The 25,149-nt window shown below is 40.3% G+C and overlaps 2 protein-coding genes and 1 long non-coding RNA gene across 6 annotated transcripts in view; 2 read left to right on the top strand and 1 right to left on the bottom strand.

The window, feature by feature from the left end:
• The window catches only part of fgl1 (fibrinogen-like 1), a 27,086-nt gene extending 17,151 nt beyond the window's left edge, over nt 1–9,935 (top strand). For both annotated transcript variants that reach the window (XM_055635371.1, XM_055635362.1), the window contains 3 exons: nt 908–996; nt 3,682–3,869; nt 7,170–9,935. In XM_055635371.1, the coding sequence (XP_055491346.1) occupies nt 908–996; nt 3,682–3,869; nt 7,170–7,329 (437 nt within the window). In that variant the 3' untranslated portion in view covers nt 7,330–9,935. The remainder of the gene's footprint in view (nt 1–907; nt 997–3,681; nt 3,870–7,169) is intronic.
• LOC129697132 (uncharacterized) lies at nt 8,485–17,654 on the bottom strand. Its single transcript, XR_008723455.1, has 3 exons — nt 17,520–17,654; nt 13,309–13,407; nt 8,485–8,624 (listed from the first exon to the last, which is right to left on the bottom strand). It is a non-coding gene; the product is annotated as an uncharacterized LOC129697132 (long non-coding RNA).
• An 86-nt stretch (nt 17,655–17,740) lies between these two features.
• mtus1b (microtubule associated tumor suppressor 1b) overlaps nt 17,741–25,149 on the top strand; it is a 145,047-nt gene continuing 137,638 nt past the window's right edge. The window contains exon 1 of one of the 3 annotated variants that reach the window (XM_055635329.1): nt 17,741–17,840. The gene's annotated coding sequence lies outside the window, so the exon portion shown is untranslated. The other 2 variants (XM_055635334.1, XM_055635341.1) reach the window with 2 other exon arrangements.

Consider the following 25,149-nt stretch of genomic DNA (forward strand, 5'->3'; position numbering starts at 1 on the left):
GAGATACCAGCTACCAAGACAGATGTGTACATCAATTCATTCTTCCCCCGCACAATTAAAGCATGAAATAGTCTTCACCCTACTATAGTTACTCAACTAGACGCAACTAAATTTAAGGTAGCTCTTCTTCTCCAAGAATCCTTTTTTGCTTAAGTCCACCCTCTGCCACCTCCAGTTTAAATTCGATTTGGAATATTTTGGAGGACCAAGAGCCAAGAACATGATAGTTGTGCAGCTGCATTTTCTCCAGAGATGCTGCATGACCCACTGAGTTACTCTAGCACTTCATGTCTGATTTTGATATAAACCAGCATCTGGAGTTCCTTGATATTACCTTCGAGGAGATGCCTTGCCAGGTCAACTATTTCTTTCCCTCTTCCTTTCTAGAGTCCAGGCAATTCCCGAGTCCGTCAAATGCATTTTTACAACCTAACTTTCAGTAATATAATTGAAGTTACATTCTGTGCATTGGTATTGCACGCTATTGCATTAGTGGTTGGGCCATTTGCAATATGTTCACAAACTAGCCGAGTTAAATCTCCACCAACGGACAACTGAGAATAAAACTGGCTCCTGCTTGCCGGTAAGCACTGCGCTTCTCCACCTCAACCTCTTCTCAAAACACCAAAGAGTAAAAAAAAACTCTCCCCTTCTTAAGAAGACGTTAAAAGGAAAAGCTTTACCACTCTGGTTTGAGAAGCAATTTATTGATTTTTTTAAAGTAATTATTTATTATTCATAACCAACTGAGATTTCAGAATAAGCCAGACCCACTTCCGTACTTATATTTCTACAGTGTTTTACTTTTAAACTTGGCAATCTTGCTTAAGAATTTGAGATTTTTATTGGACAGCCCAACTCAGTAAGGTTAGAGGAATAAATATATCTTCCCTTTTCTTTATATCAGGAGATTACACAATGAAAATCGATCTTACTGATTGGGAAGGTGATAAACACTACGCACAATACAAACGCTTCAAAGTTCAAAATGAGCAGGTAAGGATAATTGGGATGAATAAATGTTCTTTTTTTAAACATTTGGTTATAATCAGGTTACATGAGACATCTAGCAGCATTCTTTCCAAATGGGGCATAGTGTCTGACAGTGTTTTATGGGCATCCTGAAGGAATATACAGTATTTTCCAATTTTGTATGGATCAAATTAATCCAACTATATGAGTACTACTATGGGCCACTTCATTTAATGGTGAATGAATGACAAGAAGTTGCATTCATGTAGTTTATTTAATGTTGAATATCACCCTTCTAATCTAATTGTGCTCCCCCCAAGATCACAACAAATACTCCCTGCTTTATTGAACCCCCTTCCAATTTTCTTCAACCAATTGTGTGACTATTGCATGACCTCCTCTGTTGATGAGCTGTTCAGATTTTAATCACAAGAGGAACATACAGGTTGCCAATAGATCCCTCATAATTAAAATGATCCTCAATATTAGGTAAGCCTTGAACTTGCACCTTCAAGTAAAGCATTTGATCTCCGTAAACGATTTACTTCAACGTGAACTTAATTGTTCTTGGTCAGGAGATCAACTGCAACAAGACCTACACATGTAAAATCCTTATCTTGTTACCCCTATAGTGCACTGGAGTTGTTGTCTAGACTTCCATCTACTCATTATTTGGTCCTAGTTCTGAGCATTATCTCCAATGGCTTTTTACTCTCTATGAAGTCCTTCCACATATTACACCCTTCTGATCTCCTGTTTCTTTCATATCTTTATTTAAATCCCAAATCAAGTTGTTTTTCCATTCCTGCTGCAATACTGAGAAAGTTCTGATCATCTTTTACAATCCGTTAGCAATTTGACTAAGTTGATCAGAGCAATTTCAACCTCCACCCACATTAGCCGAATGTAATTTTACACATCTACTTGTCATCAGGGAATCAACAGCCGTGCCTTCACACCTTACCCCCAGTGCTTTCCCTGCTGTGTTTGTAGTTATCTTACCCATGGCCTGTATTTTATCTGCATGCTGGTGCTTGGCAACATCATATGAAAATAAATTGTAGTTTCTACATGAAAGCTGATAGTTCATCTAGCTTTATCTCAAACTACATATCTTACTCCTTCTGTCGCCCTACGTGGTCAAACATTTGGCCTGACTTCCAGAGGGCGAGCATAAATTTCCTTCAGCTAAGTATTGGGAGGACCAAAACCATTATTTCTGCTCATTTTCACAAACTTGATTTTCCAGCCAATTACTCTATTTCTCTCTTAACCATTATTTGTAACAATGTCACATTTACCCTCCAGTTGGTTTTGACCTCATATCTGTGCGATTATTAAGATAGCTAATCTCCATTGGCCAGCTTCATCTCTGCCTCAATTTATGTGGTACTGAACCCTCATCCAGACTTAACTATTCCAATGTCTCCTCCCCTCCCCATTCTATTTGCTGCAAATTTGAAGTTATCCCAAACTCTGCTGTTTACATCATAAACACACTCTCATGTACCCAACCCCCCTTTGCTAGCTGACTTACTCAGTTCTCATTTAAGCAAAGTCTCAAGGTTAATGTTTTCCTCCTTGTTCCCACTCTCTAAGGTTTTTCCCCTTCCTTTCCCTGTAATGTTCCAGAGTCCAACAAAACTCGTCAGATGCTGCATTCCTCTGATTTGTCCCTGCATATCCCCGATTTTTGTTGCTCTTTCTGTGAATTGCCAAATTTTTGTATAGTTCTTGAAAAGTATTTGCAATCCATAAAATCAAAGATCTGATATATACTCCAATACTCCAGCAAATTGCATGGATTTGTCTAGCCATCCCTTGAGCTTGGGTCTCATCAATTCCTTTTTTGTGACGGTATGCGCAGTATAGAAACATAGAAATTAGGTGCAGGAGTAGGCCATTCGGCCCTTCGAGCCTGCACCGCCATTCAATATGATCATGGCTGATCATCCAACTCAGTATCCCATCCCTGCCTTCTCTCCATACCCCCTGATCCCCTTAGCCACAACTAACTCCCTCTTAAATATAGCCAATGAACTGGCCTCAACTACCCTCTGTGGCAGAGAGTTCCAGAGATTCACCACTCTCTGCGTGAAAAAAGTTCTTCTCATCTCGGTTTTTCCCAAAGGATTTCCCCTTTATCCTTAAGCTGTGACCCCTTGTCCTGGACTTCCCCCAAAGGATCGGGAACAATCTTCCTGCATCTAGCCTGTCCAAAAAATCTTAAGAATTTTGTAAGTTTCTATAAGATCCCCTCTCAATCTCCTAAATTCTAGAGAGTATAAAAGTCTATCCAGTCTTTCTTCATAAGACAGTCCTGACATCCCAGGAATCAGTCTGGTGAACCGTCTCTGCACTCCCTCTATGGCAAAATAATGTCCTTCCTCAGATTTGGAGACCAAAACTGTACGCAATACTCCAGGTGTGGTCTCACCAAGACCCTGTACAACTGCAGTAGAACCTCTCTGCTCCTATACTCAAATCCTTTTGCAATGAAAGCTAACATACCATTCGCTTTTCTTTACTGCCTGCTGCACCTGCATGCCTACCTTCAATGACTGGTGTACCATGACACCCAGGTCTTGCTGCATCTCCCCCTTTCCCAATCGGCCACCATTTAGATAATAGTCTGCTTTCCTGTTTTTGCACCAGTATGGAGTACCAACACCTCCAAAAGGTTAAAAACAAACTTTTGTTTTTTTGCAGAGTTCATATGTTTTAACCTTTGGCGCCTACACTGGAACTGCAGGGGATTCACTGAGTGGCACTTTTCACCCAGAGGTCCAATGGTGGGCCAACCACAACGGCATGAAGTTCAGCACAAAGGACAGGGACAATGACCGTTATCATGGCAACTGTGCAAAGGAAGACAAGGGTGGATGGTGGTTTAACAGGTTGCTGAAAAAAATATTTTTCTTGACAAAATTCATAATTTACAGTTCTTATACTTTCAACATTAATATTGGACCAGAATTGGCAACAATTTCTTTTTAAGGGGATAATTTCCATTCAAAGTGGCAATACTCCGTTTACATTTTCAAACGAGGAATAGTTGTCCCACTCTAATTGATACTTTGCAAAGGAAGCTGGGGAGGTGAAAACTGCACGTGATATAGAGTTGTTCCTCCACTTTAATTTTTTCCAGCAAAATCTGCATGGACATAAATATAATTTGTTCTGGATACTCTATTATTTTAGACACAATGACGATTTTAGCTAATGATAATCAAAAAAATTGCAGGTGCTGGAAATCTAATCTAAAGATATGTAAAAGCACAATGTCTATGTTTTGCACACAGAGCAGAGCTCAGGAAACCAAACTAAAAATCTGCCAATTTGCATGTCTGTTGGGTCTAGCATAAGGAAGTGCACTACACTCTTAATTGTTCTAAAATCCCCAAATGAGGATACCCAAAGCCCAAATAGGCCTATTTTAAATTTTCCCCATCGAAAATTGATGACATTTCTCTCTCCGAACTCTTTTTGAAATATATTGCTGAGATTTTCTTTTGAGTTGGATATATTCATCTCAATTGAAAATTATATCTATCATCGTCTCGCTAAAAAGAATAGTCTAATGTCATTAGAATGATGTGTGTCTATCCCATAGCTCAGTAACAAAACAATCTCAGAATCTAAAATTTTGCATGAAAGTTAGGTTTAGCATTAGGGTGTCCACACTACACTCGACATTTCTTTCAAACCTCCAAAGAAGGCCTTCCATAGCCCCAGTTTTAATTTCCTCCATTGATGAGACTCTTTTCAGATCGATTTTTGAGGTACTAAACATATAGGTGGACACGACCCAAGCATTTTGGATTTACCTAAACCACAAATAGAATCTGTGCAAGTGTCTGTAGAAGACCAGCAGCAACCTAAACAAATATTTTAGCGGGATCCCAAAGAAATACTTTAGATGCTGACACATAGACTGCTTACGAATACCAAGGAATTGTTTTTTCTTTGGATGATTCCGATGAAACTGGAAACTATTTACGTATTAATCTATTTTTGGATAAAATTCAAAGACAAAACATAATGGTCCTGTCTGAGGCATTATCAGGCTTTTAAAAGGAGGTAAATAAACACATTTGACTGCAAATTCCTTTAAATTCTTTGTTGCTTTGGTGGTAATGAATTTCAAGGACCTCCATGAAATGCAAGGAGTTTGGAAGACAATGGTGCATGTTAGGGGGAACGATAGGCAGTGACTTTAGGAGTGCTTTGAAGTCAAGACAGACAAATTACTAATTTTTCAACAGTCAGTGGCTGCTGATAGTGTTTCTTCCAATCCCAAAGATCTTCCAATCAGACTCCCTGGGAAGCCAGTGTACCAGATTTTAACTGAATTTTAAGAATCCATTCATCTGCGTAATGTACCCACAATATGCATGTTAAGCAACAGCCTCAGATGCTTGCAGATTTGCCAAAACTGTTTTCAGTTAGATATTTTCCAGGGATCATTTAAGACACATTATTTACTGAAGTCTGGCCTTATAGTTCCCTTTTAGTCTATTCTAATAAAAACAGAAGCTACCAGTGGAGCGAGAAACAAAATTAATGATACCTTTCATAAGAATGAGAAGACTTTACCCTGTTCTTCTCTCCACAGATGCTGCCTGACCTGTTGAGCATATTCAAAATCTTCTGTCTTTATGTCAGATTTCAAGCAACAATCTAGTTTTTTTTAAATCACCATAAGAAACTATGAAACTGAATTTAATATATCAAGCGATTTTAGAGTTGGAACCAGAAAATGACATGATAGCTATAGAATTAATACAAACACCAAATGATTTGATGGAAACTTTTGCAGAAGATTACACTCCATCTTTTCTTGGTCTGACCCTTCGAATGCAACCTTGCACAAAATGGCTGCCTCTCAATGTCTTCCATCATTGCTAATAATGGGATATAACTATTACGTTTGTTGTATTATCTCCATCAATACATTAATAAAATAAATAAATTAAGATGGTAATTATTAAGGGGTAGGCGAACCAGAATTTTCAACGACATTATGGCATACCGTGTTAGTTGGTTATGGGTGTAGTAGGGCGGCAAGAAATGAACCAAGACTGAAATAAATCAAGTCCTTACTTTGGCTGCAAGCTTCTATTGAGATCTATTTGGAACATAGTTTGTGACCTAAATATAGCTGATGACATAGGATGGGGAAGGCATGTTGGGAATGAGTTTTCATAGGAGTAATTCAATCAGCCCTGCTATCTTTATTATGAAGTACATTGCACCCTACATTAACTTGATTAATGATGTTCCCAACCGTGAGACTGAAGCCAATTTGGCAGCACTGGAATGGAGACACAAGCAAAAGACACATTCCTGTCCTAAACTCTGACTTTTAATTATAAAATTACCTCCTGTTATTAAATAAGCATCTTGCCTCTAGTTTAACCCTACCTACCTCCTAAATAGAACTGCAGGTTTGGTGAACAAGTTTGCATCGGCATTGCATCAACCAGTAACCATCTGCATTCACAACTTCGGTAACGGGGATGTAAAATTTAAGATGAATAACAAATGGGTATAAAGAAATATGACGGAGAATCGCAGCATTCAAAGAGAAATAACCGATACATACTGTACAAACAAAACAATTAAAAACATGATCATAGTTGGTCTTACATGCTATTAAATAAATGTTGCAGTTACTTCCCAGCTATTAGTTTCTAGGTGAATGCCTAACATAGCATTACCCAATACAAATAATCTGCAGACACAAGGAATTGCAGATACACAAAAATGCTGGAGAAACTCAGCGGGTGCAGCAGCATCTATGGAGCGAAGGAAATGGGTAACATTTCGGCACGAAACGTTACCTATTTCCTTTGCTCCATAGATGCTGCTGCACCCGCTGAGTTTCTCCAGCATTTTTGTGTACCTTCGATTTTCCAGCATCTGCAGTTCCTTCTTGAACACAGGAATTGAAGATGCTGTGTATCTTACATAAAACAAAATGTTCGGGTAACTCAGCGGTTCAGGCAGCATCTATGGAAGGAATGGATAGGCGACATTTTGGGATGAATATTTTCCATTAAATTTAGGCTGCAAAATCTAATTTATTTGGGATACACTGCATTTACAGGGTTGTTAATTTAAATTGACTGCATTGAAGGGTTATTCTTTTTTTTAGTTTTCTAGATGTTTAAAAATGTAACATGTTGATTTTACAGATGTCACTCTGCTAACTTGAATGGACATTATTACAATAGAGGACCTTTCAATGCAAATACAGATGACGGAATTGTATGGTACACATGGCATGGATGGTGGTATTCACTAAACTCCACAGTCATAAAGATAAGACCTTCTGAATTTGTACCTTCAGAATGAATTTTCCAATTTTTTAATCAAATTTGACTAATTTTGTATTATTGTACTGTAATAATTTCTCTAAGTAATGCTTATGCACAACATTGTACATTATTCTGCATAGTTATTCCTCCAACATTTCACATGGCACAAAACATTAATTGGTAAAATAATAATGCAGTCCATTTGGTATTTTCCATTAGTAGCAGTATTTAACATTCAACATGTATCACAAAGTGAACATGTATTATTATCTGAGTAGGGTTATCTGATTTTGGTGTGTGGAGTAGGTTGTTTTAATGCCAGGTATGTGTTACATTATTCTACAGCATGACACATAAGACATATTGCCACATTTTATCTGTTTTTCCATAAATATATTTTAATTCGAACAATCAATATCATTTTGTTATTTAAACTGGATAAAAAATATTCCCTTATGACTCAGATTCAAACAACTATTCTATTTTCTGTCACCAGGCAGAAATTTAGGATCATTATATTGTTTATCAGAATCAGAAATTATTCGCTAAGTATGTTTTGCAACATACGAGGAATTTCACTGGCCAGGTCAGTCATACAATTAAAAGCAACAGACTCAAAAACACATTTTAACATGAACATCCACCACGGTGACTCCTACACATTCCTCGCTGTGATGGAAGGCGAAATAAAGTTCAAATCCTTCTTTTTGTTCGTCCTTGGTCGTGGGCCTTGAGCCCCCGTTGACGGGACGGTCTTGACTCCCGTAGCCGGTGGTGTTCGGGCCCTCCATGTCGAGGCGATCAGCTCCTGCATCGGGGAGTTGTCAGCTCCCCCCCGCCGGGCGATCAAACCTCGCGTCGGGGCTGGTCGAGCCTTCCGTGGTGTTGTAACTCCCGACCAGCCCTCTCCCGAGACTGCGAGCTCTTGATGGTAAAGTCCGCAGGCCGCAGTGAGAGCGATCCTAGGCAAGCTGATCCGCTCTGATGTTAAGTCTGCGCCCCACAGAGGGGCTCACGACAGTCCGAGGAGGCCCCCAGCTCCAGCGATGGAAGGCCGCAGAGCCCAGAGAATGTGATCCGAAAATTGATCACATCTCCGGCAAGGTAGGAACCTGAAAAAAAGTTTCCTTCGATCCCCTCCCCCCACATAAAACAAACCGAAGTACAATAAAACAAACTTTTAACAAACGCTAAAAATAACAAAACGATTAAAAAAACGAACAGACTGCCGGCAGGGTTGCCATGTCCCCAGTGTCCTTGGTGGTCATTAAATGGAAATGTCCTTGATGTTTTGAGAGAAGCAAGTCTAAAGGTTGTTGAAGCCAGTTGAAGCTGTTGAAAGAAGATAAGAGCAGGCGTAGATCTTTGAACCCTTTAGACCTGCTCCACAATTCAAAATGATTGTGGCTGATCATTCAATTTGATATCCTGTCCCTGACCTCCCCTTATGTGTTGATCCCATGTACTGTATATTAAATATATTTACTTTTTTCTTGTATATAATTAATGCTGGTCTCCACTGCTCTCTGTGGTGCAGAATGATGGACATTTCTTCACTTGAAAATACATCATCCCTACACTGAAGACATTTCTGTTAATCTCCATGTCATCAGGAACATCGATCTTTTATCGCTTTTGTCTACTCTTGTAAATTTTTTTGTAAAAAGAATTTTAATATGATCCTCTCCCATTCTCGTAAACTCCAGTGAAACTATCCAAATATTTCCTTATCTCACAGTCCTGCCCTGCCAGGAATCCAGCTAGTGAACTTTGGTTACACTCCCTCCATTGTCTAGAACATTTTTGTTTATCAGGTATTGAGGCAAATACTGTACAAACATTCCAGATGGTGTCTCAACAAGGCCTTGTACATATATACCAAGACATGCATAGATAGGACAGGTTTGGAGGGATATGGACCAAATGCAGGCAGGTGAGACAAGCAAAGCTGGGATATGTTAGCCGGTGTGGGCAAGTTGGGCTGAAGGGCCTGTTTCCACACTGTATCACTTTATGACTCTATCCTTGCTCTTGTGCTCATATTATCTTATAATGATACATGCCCTTTATCTTCCTAAGAGCTTGTGGCACGAGTGTTTGCTTTTAGTGAGGGTTACACAAAGACACCGGATATCAACGTATTGTTCCAGTATTCTTAAATAAATAAGCTTTCGGCCTATGACAGCTCTCTCTTTTATATTAGACAAGTGTGATTGAGGTATTGGCAAACAAAATCATCAACCTCATTTAATCCATGGTCTGTATTTTTTTTTAATTGCATTAATATTTAAAAGTTGCAGACATCTGCATTTTATTTTACTGTCATCCATTCCACACCCGACCTCCCAATCCCATAACTATTCATATTTGTATTCATCAAGCTTTCTTCTCCGGTGTGTAAATACTCTTCAGAATCTTGAGCACCAATTTAAACAATTTTCTCAATTAACAAATGGGTTTAACTAAGAATGGGATTAACTAATCAAGCTGAGGATTGAAGCATGTTGAATGTGACTTTTGTGCAGAGATCTGTGCCTGATAATTGCAACTCATCATTGTGCATTTGTTGACCTCACTAGTTGCAGATATTTTCCAGTGTCATGATTTCTCTTTGTATGGCAAATAAAGTAATAGCTATCCTCATTTTGTATGGGTCCGGTTCCTTCCAAATGTCAAAAGTATCAGGTACCATTAGCTGGTTCAGCAACAGGCATGATCACCCTTCATAGAGTAGCCTATCCAGTTTGGTTTCAACCCCAGAAAGCTAAGGCAGCATCATAGGAACCAAACAATCAGTTACCCAAGAAAACTAATAGGAAGGTCACTCACATGGAGGAAAACTCATCTGCAATGCACCAAGAAAATGTCTCACCTCACCACTGCAGGAAGTAATTGTCAGATTTCCCTTCATTGACTAATGGGCTGTCATGGCAGCAATTAAACAGTCCCTTCTCCAACACATCAGTTAATACTATGAGGATCTTGGCGCAGAAAACCCCAACATATGGGAAAATGTCCATATCAAATGAATCGTTTATTACATGATTTATCGTGGGTACTTATTTGATAAATTGAGATATGTTGTATCCTCATGTTATATTCCCTTCAAATATACCACTCTGTACAATCCCATACTGAGCTTACAAAATGCATAGGAAAGAACTGTAGATGCTGGTTTTTATTGGTGTTATTATTGATAGTGAAGAGGATAGTCTTAGAGGCAACAGGATAAATATTAACAAGTTAGTAAGAAACATAGAAATTAGGTGCAGGAGTAGGCCATTCGGCCCTTCGAGCCTGCACGCCATTCATATGATCAATCATCCAACTCAGTATCCCGTACCTTCCTTCTCTCCATACCCTCTGATCCCCTTGGCCACAAGGGCCACATCTAACTCCCTCTTAAATATAGCCAATGAACTGGCCTCAACTACCCTCTGTGGCAGAGAGTTCCAGAGATTCACCACTCTCTGTGTGAAAAAAGTTCTCCTCATCTCGGTTCTAAAGGACTCCCCCCTTATCCTTAAGCTGTGACCCCTTGTCCTGGATAGGCAGAACGATGATAAATCAAATTCATTCCGGATAAATGTGAGGCGAAGCATTGTGGGAGTTCTAATATCGGTGGGACATGTACAATGAATAATATAGTGTTGGGTTTTGTTGAGATGCAGAGTCCTTGCTGTACAAGTCCTGGGATCCCCGAAGTTGGCACCACAGGTAGGTAAGGTAGTTATGAAAGCAAATGTGATGCTAGCTTTCAGTTGCCACAGCACAAAATAAAGGGACAGCGAGATTATGATGTAAGTCTGTAAAATATTTGTTATGCCACAAGTACTGTGCAGTTCTCAACCTGCTCACAAAGAAGGGAAAACAGAAATACAATCCTCATTCAATGCAAAGTGAAATCAACCTAATTTACAGAACACTGCATTTAAATCAAAGCAGTTTTACGTGCACTTCTATATTTACAGTGCTTCTTTGCACATTGTACTTATTTCGGGCTGCGCTGAGGTTAAATGTAACCTGATGCTCAGAACACCACTGATAGTTGGCTGCTCTGTGATATAATGACCTTCATGGGACAGAAATGAACTTCATTTCAAGTTTTCCAAGTCCAGAGGTTGACCAGCAGCTGTCTGAAATGCCAGTTGCATGAAAGGGCAGCCTTGTAGTGTATCATGTGTCATGATCAGGAAGGGACTGACTAAAGAGATCACACGAACAGTTACCAGGAAAAGGATCAGTGTAATTAAGGTGTATTCTTGGTTATTTGGGTTGGGTCCCACCTCCAGCTACCCACTGTTCAATGGGAGAGAGGATCATCTTGCTGATTTTGAGAGGTATTGCCTAATGTTGACAGACACAATAAGGATTAGTGAAGAAAGGGGAACGGTAGACTGGAAGCATTTACTTGCAGGTAAGTCTTCATTGCACAGTGAGAAGCATTGAAGGGAGAAACAGTGAGAATTTGAGGGCAACGTGGTCCTTTAAGGGTAAAAGCCAGGGATAACATGTACAGAGAATCCTGGATGTTGAGGGATATTGAATGTTGGGTAAAGAGTTAAGAAAGCATAAGATGGGGGGGGGGGGTGGGGCGGCTAATGATAGGGGAGTCAAGAGAGATTATATAGAAAGTGTAGGGGAGATCTTGAAAGGAGATTAGGAAGGCTATGAGAGGTCATGAAAAATCACTGGCAGGCAGGATTTAAGGTAAATCCAAAGCATATAATGAGCATATTAAGGCAAAGGAATAACCTGTGAAAAGATAGGATAATGCAGCAAATGCGCCAAGAGAAAAGATCCTAAATAAATAATTTTCAACAATATTCACAAAAGAAACAATGTTGAATTCTGTAAAAGGCTAGTTGATAGTACAGGTCTCCATTTAAAAAAAAAAGAGAAAGCACTTGATGCCTTAACAGACTTAAAGGTGGATAAATTCTTGGGACCAAATGGGATTTATCCCAGGCTGCTACATGAGGCAACAAAATTGATTGCTGGGGCTCTGGCTGAGATTTTTTATTTTTTGCTGAACACAAGTGAGTTTCCGATGAACTTTCCAAGAAGGACAGGAAGGAAGGAAAAGCCTATTTAATATAAACCTCCGAGCCTAAGCTAAATATTATGAGCAATTTTGGGCTCCATATCTCAGGAAGGTAGTGCTATCCCTGGAGAGGGTCCAGATGAGGTTTACAAGACTTATCCCAGGAATGAGTGGGTTAATTTATGATGAGCGTTTTACAGCACTGGGCCTGTACTCGCTGGAGTTTAGAAGAATGAGGTGGGCAGTGGTGGACTGGGTCTAAAAATATTGGTTGCCAGGAGACAAAGGGGGCCCACTTCATCAGGGGCCCACTTGATAGAGGGGGCCCACTTCATCAGGGGCCCACTTGCCATCGGGCAAGCTGACACCCTGGCCAGTCCGCCACTGGAGGGGGGTCCTTATTGAAACGTACTGAATAGTGAAAAGCTTGGATAGAGTGGATGTGGAGAGAGGGTTTCCACTAGTGGGAGAGTCAAGGACGAGGTCATCACCTCAGAATTAAAGGACGTTAATTTAGGAAGGAGATAAGAAGGAATTTCTTTAGTCAGAGGGTGGTGAATCCGTGGAATTCTGCCACAGAAGGCTGCGGAGACCAAGTCAATGGATATTTTTAAGGCAGAGATAGATTATTGTGTAGGAAGGAATAGCAGATGCTGGTTTAAACCGTAGACACAAAAAGCTGGAGTAACTCAGCGGGACAGGCAGCATCTCTGAAGAGAAGGAATGGATGACATTTCGGGTCGATACCTTTCTTCAGACTGGTTAGGGATAAGGGAAACAAGAGATATAGACGGTGATGTAGAAAGATAAAGAACAATATGTGAATGATATGCAAAAAAGTAACAATGATAAAGGAAACAGGCCGTTGTTAGCTGTTGGGTGAAACCAAGAAGCTGGTGCGACTTGGGTGGGGGAGGGATAAAGAGAGAGGGAATGCCGGGGTTACTTGAAGTTAGATAAATCAATACTCACCACTTAGCTGTAAGCTGCCCATGTGAAATATGAGATGCTGTTCCTCCAATTTGCATTTAGCCTCACTCTGACAATGGAGGCGACCTTGGACAGAAAGGTCTGTGTGGGAAAGGGAAGGAGAATTAAAGTGTTTAGCAACCGGGAGATCAGGTAGATTCAAGCCGACTGAGCGAAGGTGTTCAGCGATACGATCGCCCAGTCTGCGTTTGGTCTCGCTAATGTATAAGAGTCCACATCTTGAACAACAGATACAGTAGATGAGGTTGGAAAGGGTGCACATGAACCTTTGCCTAACCTGAAAGGACTGTCGAGGTGCCTGGACAGAGTAGAGAGAGGAGGTATAGCGACAGGTGTTGCATTTTCTGTGGTTGCCGGAGAAGGTTCCTGGGGAGGGGGTGGTTTGGGTGGGAAGGATGAATTAACCGGGGAGTTGCGGAGGGAAAGGTCTCTGCAGAAGGCGAAAAGGAGTGGAGATGGGAAGTAGCGACTGGTGTAGGGATCCCGTTGGAGGTGGTGAAAATTTTGGAGGATTATGTGTTGTATGCGACGGCTGATGGGGTGGAAGGTAATGACTAAGGTGACTGTCTCTGTTGCGATTAGAGGGAGGGGCAACAAGGGGGGAGAAACGGGATACTGAGGAGACACGAGTGAGGGCCTCATCTATGATGGGATTGGGTACACCTAAAGAATGAGGACATCTCGGATGTCCTATTATGGAATACTTCATCTTGGGTGCAGATGAGGCGTAGATGAAGGAATTGAGAGTAGGGGATAGAGTCTTTGCAGGAAGCAGGGTGGAAAGAAGTGCAGTCGAGATAGTTGTGGGAGTCAGTTGGTTTGTAATAGATGTCAGTCGATAGTCTATTTCCTGTGACTGTGAGATCAAGAAAGGGGAGGGAGGTGTCGGAGATGGTCCAAGTAAATTTGAGTGCAGGATGGAAATTGGTGGCAAAGTTGATAAAGTCCATGTGTTCTGCATGGGTGCAGGAGATAGCACTGATACAATCGTCAATGTAACAGAGATAGAGTTCGGGGATAGGGCCAGTGTACGTCTGCGATTGTTCAACATACCCTACAAAGAGGCAGGCATAGCTGGGACCCGATGCGAGTGCCCATAGCTACGCCTTGGACTTGGTGGAAGTGGGAGGAGTCAAAGAAGAAATTGATAAGGGTGAGGACCAACTCCGCTGGGTGGTATAGTGATAGTAGAGGGAAATTGGATGGTTTTGCACTCAAGGAAGAAACATAGGGCTTTATGGCCTTCCTGGTGGGGTATGGAAGTGTAGAGTGACTGAACATCCATAGTAAAGATGAGGGAATGGGGGCTCGGAAAGTGGAAGTCATTAAAGAGACGAAGGGCATGTGAGGTATCTTTGACATAGGTCGGTGGAGATTGGACCAGGGGGAATAGGATGGAGTTAAGGTACGTGGAAATCATTTCTGTGGTACAGGAGCAGGCAGAAACAGTGGGTCTGCCAAGGCAGTTGTGTTTATGGATTTTGGGGAGAAGGTAAAACTGGGCTGTGCGGGGCTGGGAAATGATAAGGTTGGAGGTTAAAGCAGACAGCCAGAAGTGGTTCTGATCGGAATCAGATAGATTCTTTATTAATACAGGTGTCAGGGGAAGAAGGCAGGAGAATGGGGTTAGGAAGGAGAGATAGATCAGCCATGATTGAATGGCGGAGTAGAATTGATGGTCTAATTCTGCTCCCATCAATTATGTCCTTATGACTTAACAGCAGTGGAAGGGAAGATAACTGGAAAAATACTGAGGTAGAGGGTTACATAGAAACATAGATAATAGGTGCAGGAGGAGGCCATTCGGCCGTTCGAGCCAGCACCGTCATTGTGATCATGGCTGATCATCCCCAATCAATAACCTGTGCCTGCCTTCTCCCCATATCCCTTGATTCCATCAGCCCCTAGAGCTCTATCTAACTTCCTCTTAAGTCCATCCAGTGATTTGACCTCCGCTGCCCTCTGTGGTAGGGAATTCCACACATTCACACCTCTCTGCCTCCTCCTGCATCTATTTTCTATGTTTCTATGTTTCCAAGCTGTATGATTCTGTGACTGAATGAACAACAACTCTCAAGGTTTCTTTATAAGCCATTTTTTTATTCGTTGACCAGTGTTTGGACTTGTGTGGGGACTGGCATTGTTCGAGGGCAACTGAAGTATGTCAGAGCACAGTGCCACAAACAATTCCATTTCCTGACAATCTCAATTAGGCTTTTGCAGTTACTCTTGAGCAACCGCAGCTAATTTATTTCAGCATTTAAAAAAATGATTAAATATAAATCATTCAACTAAAACAAATATTTCCGGAAGGACATTTGGGATGTTTGGAAAGTTGGCACAAAAAGTAATGTGGTATTGAAGCCTCACTTCATCCTTACCATTAAAAAGTATATACATGCAAGATAAATCCAAATTGAGCTGTAATAAGAAACAGCAAAATCTCCTGCATAATAACATTAAATCACAGAGGTACAGAAAAATTGGCGACATGAAGAGAGCTATTGAGCATACAACATGTTAAACCACTAATTATTTGCATTTATTAAACATTAGAAAATAATAATGCACACGCACAATGCAAATAGATGGCCGGATAATGGCAGCAATATAATCTCAAACTTAGGTGATCCTCAGAAATGCCTGCAACCTGCCTTCTTCAATGGTGTTTCACCACTGATTCTTCTTGGGCAACACAGCAGCGCCATCTAATGTTTGATTTAAACCTACTAAATTTCAAAGCACAATATAGTGATATCTTTCAATCAGAGCTTAAATATTTGCAAATTCAAATATTTTTGTGTAAATAATCAATGGCAATTACAATAAAAAATATAGTATTTATTTTTAAATTCAAATAGGTAAAATAAACTCAGAATACCTTTCATCTTCTTCACTATAACACATTGCCTGTGCCAACTCCCAGGAGTTTTGTTCCCCCTAACTCTCTTCCCCTGCAACCCAACACTATTGTAAAAGCATAATTTCAACGAGATCACACATCATTAACAATACCTGCATAGGATTTCCCCCCGAAAAGTTAATTGCAAGAAACACTATTCTGTGAATACGATGGTGCAAAATTGTGGACAATAGGAAACCAAATCTCAGCTTCTGGGCCAACTATGATAAACGACATCATATTCAACCAGTTCCCACAATCAGAGGCTTCTCCCAACTGATACGTTGCATTTTTCGTCCTTCAAACATTAACCTGATCTGCTATTGCCAGCTTCACTATATTTTATATTGGCCTATTATAACAAACGAATTGTGTTTAGTTTTCCCAAATAAAACTGAAAATCAAAGTTTTAAAAGAACGATTGTAAAGAAGACGGTGTTTTTGTAACACGGGTGAATTATTTAATGAAAACACAACAACGCAAGTTAAATGTAGTTTGATTGACATACATAGTTATCCAAAAGTGTGTATATATATTTACCAACATTATCATAGTTTTGAAATAGAATTAGAACGATATGGAAGTGCACTCTGCAAATGTGACAATTAGCGGGAACAGTAACTAACCTAACGAACGACACTACGCTCAGCCTTTGTTAATACACAGGTTGGTATTTTGGGCAAAACTTTGTGATAAAGATAATAATATCATCACAGTATTTTCACCCATTTATCTTTCATCTGATAATTAGTTCGCCGGCAACAGAATATGTTGACAGTGATTTTTAGTATTAGATGTTTTCAAAACACTGCTTTAAATCACCAGTGGGTTATCAGGGAGCATTCCAGCCTCTGAATATCTCTGTACCGAGTGTGGAACTCTCCGCTGTGATGTTAAAGTGCGGCCTAGTCTGCTGTTTCGGACAGAAGTGAAAGATCCGATGGTGCTACTTTGTGGAAGATTTGTTGCTTGTATCCTCGCGTGGCGCCGGGAAAACAAATGATCCGATCACCATTGCACTGCAGTTATACAGGCAAATCATTTGTCCAGAAGCTCACCTCGACAGTATTCTTACAAAAGGTAAAGACACGAGAGGTTGCAGATGCTGGAATCTGAAACAAAAATAAACAGGCTGCCCGACAAACCTGCTGGGCTCTATAAAAATATTGTTTAAATTTCTCTTCAAACTGAACTTCTTACTTGCATTATTAAGGCACAAGCCTTCGTGAAACTAATGTCACGTACTGCTTTACAGGCATGTTTGAAATCTGCTTGAAAACCCGCACAAACCTAGTCAAAAAATGTGACGAAATGCAACATCGGCTGACCAAGATGTTAATGCAGGGTTCAGAGAGATGTTGCCCAATAAATTTCATTGCACTGCTCCCCCGCCAGCACCTCGAGAAAAAACAGCAAGTACAACTCAGGGTTATTAAAGATCGCCACTGATATCATTGGGAGTTCACGTGGGGCACGAGCTTGTCCAGGTGGAGCGAATCCCGGGGGCGCGCACTGCAGCTTTAACTAAAGATACCAGAGGAGCTATAGGATCTTTGGCTTTAACTGGCTCTGCAAAGCCGGGCTTGACTTTCACCGTACGCTAGTGGGAAGGTTTGTTGCATTGCGCTGTAATGAGTGGGTGTCAGTAAGAAACGAGTTTGCGCTGTGACGGGTGGGTGTCAGTAAGAAATGAGTTTGCGCTGTCCTCCTGGTCACTCATTCCAGCATGATTTGAAGCATTATTTCTTAGCGCGTAGTGTTGCGTTTTCTTCTAGGTATTTTCCCATCTGCTACTATATTCTATCTTCTACGTTGCTCGTCGTATCGCTCCAAGGCTAACCCGGTAGGTTGTTTGTGTGTTGTAGACGATGTAGTTTGTACCCGGGTCTTCTAGTCTGAGTTAACAGTGGGCTGTACGCTAATACTGAGAGGTGCAACTACAACTCCCAGTGGACTCCGCGACGGCAAGTTACCAGGTGTGTTGTGAGCGCTGGCGCCACCATTGAAACGTGTGTTGTTGTCAAAGTGGGAGGTGGGCTACAAAATACAGCGTTTGTTGTGTATTTTTCTAGTCGCAATTACGCTGAATGAAAATTAGGAAACTGGAGATATGTCACTCATTGTAAAAATCTTATGTAAGTTTTCTGTTCATGCCTCTTCTCTCCTATCTCAATTGTTCAATCTTCCTCGAGGTCAAACTTCGGTTTTGCTCAGTCTTTATCATCAGCCGAATCATCAATTTTAACTCTATTGCTCGGTAACATATTTTCGGTTCTGTATAATGCAATTAAAATAACTTTATTGGATAAAGTTGTATTTGTTATTACAGATTGAAAAAAAAAGTGAGTGTTACATACAACAAGAAGTCGAGGTTTTAAAATGTGAAACGAGAGCGAGATTTCTTTGTGAGCTTCGTTTTGTTAATTCACACAACATGGCTTTTGGAACAATACTGGCGAATGTTTGGAGGTTAATTATTGCCTGATGTATATTGTTTTGATTGCATTCCAACGAGATATTTGCGTATTAGTAAGGATTATAACAGCTGCCAAATGTTCCATGGGTTTGGAACTGTAATTGAACTTTGTGCCAGCTACTTATCAGTGAGTTATCTCCATTTATCTAGTTTACTAAGCAAACAACTTGACATCACTGAATAATGTGGTCACATTTTCAGGTTGTTTCTGCAACAAAGGCCTATTTCCAAATAGAGGAGTGGATTATCATGTTTAAATGGCTGGAGTTTGTTGCTTGTTATGTTTACCTAAACTGGGGCAAATAGTTGCCATCTAATATATTTGAGTATAATAATTAACATTAAATTTTCCCCGCTGCATTTATCTGTGGGTGGTGGTGCACGGTAAATCATTTCCCATTGTTGTGTACATGGTTTGCTGTCTTCAATTTAGTTATTGCACCCCAAAGGGTTACAATTCAACTGGAGAATGTTTTTTTTTAAATTGTAATATTGTAAAGGGAAACAATCTCCAGAGTTGAAATAATTATTGGTAATTCCAACTCCAGTGTATTGTTAATTGAAGTAGTGTATGATTATCCTCAAATTGTTTGAATTCAAATCGAGACTTCAACACACATCCTAACCAGCTCTGCTAGTGAAGAGATATTCTATTGCATGATGTACTTTCAAGGAGTATTCTTTTCTGGATTAATATTAAATCAATTATAGTTTGTTGACTATCATCGGGGAAGATCGGCGGGGAGGCTGGCTGGACTTTGGTTTCTTCCCTAACTTTGGTGCCGCTGTAGGGTTGTGTTGTGTCGTGGACTTCTGTGTTTGTGCTTTTTTAAAAAAAAAATGATGACTAAAGAAAATCCATTTTGTTGTCTCTTATGAGACAATGACAATAAATTGAAACCAATCCAATGATGAACACAATATATTCCATTATCCTTTACCACAAACTGCAAATGTTCTGGTCATAAGGAATAGGAGTAGAATTAGGCCATTCGGCCCATCAAATCTATGCCATTCAATCATGGCTGATCTCTCTCCCTCCTAACCCCATTCTCGTGTCTTCTCCCCATAATGGTCTTATGATATTTTTTATTAAAATTATGTTTTGAATTAGTAGCCAAGCCAAGTTAATTATTAATTGTAAAGCACATGATGAATAAAACTCTCTACAGTCACAATCAGCCTCCTGGGATGGGAGATAAGTGTAGATAAACTGGAAGAACTGCACTTTATGTTCTGTTTTGGTAGCTTACCAGACAATGGTATGAATTTTGGTTTCTCTAATTTCAAGCATACCTACATTCCCAGCATGTGCACATTTCTCCCACCACATTTCTCCCATCATCTTCCATCTCCAAGTATTATATTTCTGTCATGCCCCTTGTCCCTCGCAACAATGCCCTTCTGCACATATCCTTCTACCTGCTTTAAAGTCCATTCTTCTTTATCTCCCACCCTTCATCTCTATTGCACAAGCGTTTGTAATTTATTCCACCCACTGCTAATCACCCCCTGCCCCTTCACTTGCATCCACCTATTACTTCCCAGGTTATGAACTTTTCCAGCTTTCATCCCCTACTCCATCAGCCTAAAGAAGTGTCCCACCTGATGTCATCTTTCCATTCCCTCCATTGATGCTGCCTGACCAGCTGAATTCCTCCAGCCTTTTATTTTATTGCGAGAACCATATTGAAAACATTGGTTCCTTTATCAGGATTTAAGGAGAACATATTTGGCATTTAGTCCCTTTTGGTTAGCTCACCCATTGGTCAATACTCTTGTGGCATTGGCCCCATATTTGTTGATTCCTTAATATCAAGTTTAATTCCCTCAACTTGTATTTAGCAACTGACCCTTGTAGCTCCTTTTGGGGGTGGAGGAAACGGAGAGAGAGGGAGAGATGAGGTACAGAAGACCTTTTTATTGAATGGCTACTGAAAGATTCCATAAGCCCTAGTTCTGAATATGTCAGCCAGGGGAAATAGATGCATTGTTCACTCTTGAAGAATTTAAACTGTATTTTCAAAGAATGATGTAAGCCTGGTCTGATTTCTGTTAATGGGAATTACAAGAATCCATTTAACCACATTGATTGAAAATATATTTTGTTTGAAGAAAAAGAGATGTACTGCAAGAACTCAACATGTCAAGCAGCTTCTGTGGAAAGCAAAAACAGCCAACATGTTGTGTAGAAATGCAGCATTTGTGCTAGAATATTGAGTGCAGTCGAGTCTCTGTAAACTCTGGTGAGGAAAGAAGACCAGCCCACAGTAGTTTAGACATAGACTCATTGTCCTCACTCGTGTATCTCTCCAATCTTTATCAACATTACCTTTGCTTGCCAAATTGTTTGGTGAACCTGAAATTTGACTTTGAGTGATTTTGTGTATAAGGAAATCCAGGTTTCTTTGAATATCAACACTTTACAATTTCTCATTGGTAAGTGAAATCTTAGAAAAATAAGTGACCTTGCACTTAACACATTGTTCAGATCAGATTCAATTTAATTGTCATTGTCAGTGTACAGTACAGAGACAACGAAATGCATTTAGCATCTCCCTTGAAGAGCGACATAGCAAACGATTTGAATAAAAAATAAATAATAAGTGTCCGGGGGGGGGGGGGGGTGATTGGCAGTCACCGAGGTACGTTGTTTAGTAGAGTGACAGCCGCCGGAAAGAAGCTGTTCCTCGACCTGCTGGTTCGGCAACGGACCATCTACCATGTTCATGTCCATCTACCATGTTCATGTCCTATCATTTAGCCTTTGCCACTGAAGATTCTGTCTCCTTGCAACTTGCACTGCACCCCAGCTTTTGCTTACCAGTGAATCTTTGATATTAAACAGTTGAATACCTCAAACACATCTCTTATACACCATGTTATAGTTGATTGAAAAGTGTCCAATTTATTCCTAATGTTTTCTGTTAATCTTCAGTTTATGCCATTATCTACTACCCATCTACCCTTTGTTGATTAGCATCCATGTGTGGCATTTGAAGGTCATCTGGCCATCCAAAGATGTTTGATCCATTCGTTCTCACTGCAAACTATCTCAAAATAATTTTGGATTGACTGCCTTTCATAATTATTCTCTAATGAGCCTGTCAATACTATAACAGAATCTAGAGCTTTCTACTTCTGATGTCTTGGTCAGTCTTAAAGTTGGCCCTTCAATCTAAGTCATACTACTTGTAAAAAGCTCAAAGACACAGACATTGCACATCCATGTTTGCCTATTCTTTTGCTGTGGAACAAAACACACCCATCAACCCTGGATAGTTGTTGTAATAACAAATAATTAACAACTAGATATATTACCTTACAAATTAAGTGCAAAGGTGGAGGATTTCAATGCTTTAGCTTTTAACTTAAGCAGAGATCAGATCTACATTTTGTCCCTGCTGCCTTCCAAAGTTAAAATTAAGTAAATTGTACCAAGTTTGCAGTTTCCAGTCTTGGTTTCAAGATTTTAAATTACCTTAACGCTTTGTAGATAAAAGAACACGTGTAATGTTCAAGGGTCACATTTTTCAATTGTAAACGTGTGAAGTGCTTGTAGGGAAATGTGGGAACAATTCACCCTTTGAGTGTGATTTGTTTTTCTTGTTCATTGAAGAGAAACATTTTGCAGGATGTCACCCAGCTGAAATTTAGACAAGACGTAAGTTGTTCTGGCCCTTTACCCCATTGATTCAGCAAAATAAATAAACTGTTTCCATCAACTTTATCAACTCTCACCACTCATTCACACAGTTTATTGTAATAATTGGACCCAACAACCTCCATGTTTTTTTAGGAAGGGGTGTATTTCTAGGAATCGAAACTCTGCTTCTTGCATGGGAAATGGGCTGCCCCTTTAAGATTGCTAGGAGACTTGAACATTTGATATATCAAGGTCAAGTAACAAGACTGTAAAGAAACAATAAGTGCATTTTTGCATTCAGCAGGGCACCGGATCTCTGTCCGATTTCAAACTAAATAAAAGCTTATCTTATCTCGCAGTAATTTTCCCAGCACAGAAGTGGGCAAGCATAACTTAGTGTTGCCAATTGTCCCAAAATGAATGGTAAATTAGCTGCACCACACCATTATGAGGATTCGCTAATCTACAATGAGAAATTTGACAGAAATAGGACACACGCGCAATTTTTAAATACAAATTTTATTAAAATTATGTTTGCACATTTATGTACTTTTAAATTTTGAATCTGGAATGAACTTTGTTTATGCAGAGATGATTCAGCTGTTGGAAATGAGTACAGGTAAGCAGAATGGTTGGCATGGACATAGTGTGCCAAAGAGCCTATCACTGTGCTGTATCCTGATCCTGACTAATGAACTTGTGCATTCACGATTCCCTCTGTGTCTTCCGATGTCTGCACCATAAGCTGTGAAATACCATCCTTGCTTAAATATTGGTTTACACACGAGTTACCATTTTTCCTCAAGCAATTACATAAGTGCAAATTGCGGTTCTGAAGATCCATCCAGAATTTTGTACATGCATATTTTTAGGAAAAAACAGTTTTATCATTAACTTCGTGAGTTCACATCCAGTACCTTTATTTACTTTGCCCCATGAATAAAGGTTGTTCTCAGTTACATTGCTTAATGTTTACTTAAAGTAGATGCCTGTATCTCCCCCCCCCCCCCCCCCCCCCCCCCCCTTAAATGAAGATGGCTTTCTTTTTGACAAGTTACCAACCAACACCTTGTTAGTTTTGAACCCATATTTTCTGGCTGTATCCATGCTGTATTTAAAAACTTTTCAAAGTTGCTCATCAAAATAAGAATTAATGATGCCATCCTCGAACTAAGGGGGTTCTTTGTGGATTAATAATCCTGGACACATGGGAAGCTGGAATCTTAAGTAAGTAATAAACAGAGGGTCAGGCAGCATCTGGAGGGAATGGGGGGACATTGCATTGGTCCAGGATAATTTTCTTAGAGTAAGGGGAAGAAAGCTGTAAACGAGGTGGAGGTTGGGGGAATTGAGGGGGTATTACTTGAAATTGACAAATTAAATGTTCACACTTGTATTGTAAGTTACCCAAGTGGAATATGAGGTGCTGTTCTTCCAGTTTGCATGTGGTATCTGACAATGTTAGAGGCCAATGGTGGTTCCCAGGCCTTTGGTTGTTTGTCTATTCCCTCCTCGGATGCTGCCTGATCTGCTAAGTTGGGGCTATATTGCCCTAATTCTGTTTGGTAAAGATGTTGATGTATTAATGGGGAAAAGCTGCTTGTAAGGGAAGTAATACGTGACTGACTTGCTAATAATGTTACAACATGTTTAAGCCACATAATAAGTACAAACTTGTTTACAATAGTTGCAGATGGTTTATTAAGCAAGTTATGCAAACAAATTTAAATCTGGCAAGCTATCGTTGTTTTACACTAAAACATTTGTGTCCCAATGTAGTTCATCCATATTTGTATTTACTTCTGTGTGGTCCAGATGTTCGAAAATTGTTGTGTAGTTTTTATAATTATGTGAGATTAAAGGGTTGTTTTAATTCCACTTTTGGGAGGAGGCAATGAGCAACACTTGAACTGTAGCTGTTGAAAGAAATGCTACTGGGGCGGATGTTTCAGGATTGTGACCCAGTGACCTTGAACTATAATTCCAAGATGAGACGGTAGGATAAAACTTAGATCTGGCGTTTCCATGTGCCTGCTGCCATTTGTCCTTGGTGGTGGAGGTAGTTGGCTTGGGAGATGCTGTTGCGGTAGCATGGGTGGGTGAGTAGTTACACTGCATTTTGTAGCTGTTATGCACTGCAGCCCCTGACTATCTGACTCCAAACAAAAACTGAAGGAGGAAGATCCAGTACAGAAAGTTGTTCAATGCTGGCCTGTGGAAACAGATGACATCCTTCGACTGCTTTGAGTTCGTGGACTGGTCCATATTCAAGAATTCAGCAGCCAACCTGACTGAGTAGGCCACTGCTGTGATTGACTTTATCAGTAAGTACAGAGACGAATGCGTGTCGAACAGGGCAGCACGGTAGCATAGTGGTAGAGTTGCTGCCTTACAGCGATTCCTGACTGCGGGTGCTATCTGTGCAGTGTTTGTATATTCTCCCTGTGACCTGCGTGGGTTTTCTCCAAGATCTTCGGTTTCCTCCCACACTCCAAAGACGTACAGGTATGTAGGTTAATTGGCTTGGTAAATCTAAAAATTGCCCCTAGTGGGTATAGGATAGTGTTAATGTGCGGGGATCACTGATTGGCGCGGACCCGGTGGGCCGAAAGGTCTTGTTTCTGTGCTGTATCACTAAACTAAACAAGACTGTTCCTCAGCTGGAAACTATGGATGAACCCACTTGCTTTAAGAAAACTGCTATCACCTCCGTGCCAAAGCAAAGCAAGATGCGTGCCTTAATGATGACAGTACAGTGGCCTTGACTTTCTTCATTGATGACCAAGACTGCTGCTTAT

The sequence above is a fragment of the Leucoraja erinacea genome, chromosome 1, assembly GCF_028641065.1.
Source record: "Leucoraja erinacea ecotype New England chromosome 1, Leri_hhj_1, whole genome shotgun sequence".
Taxonomy (NCBI): Eukaryota; Metazoa; Chordata; class Chondrichthyes; order Rajiformes; family Rajidae; genus Leucoraja; species Leucoraja erinaceus.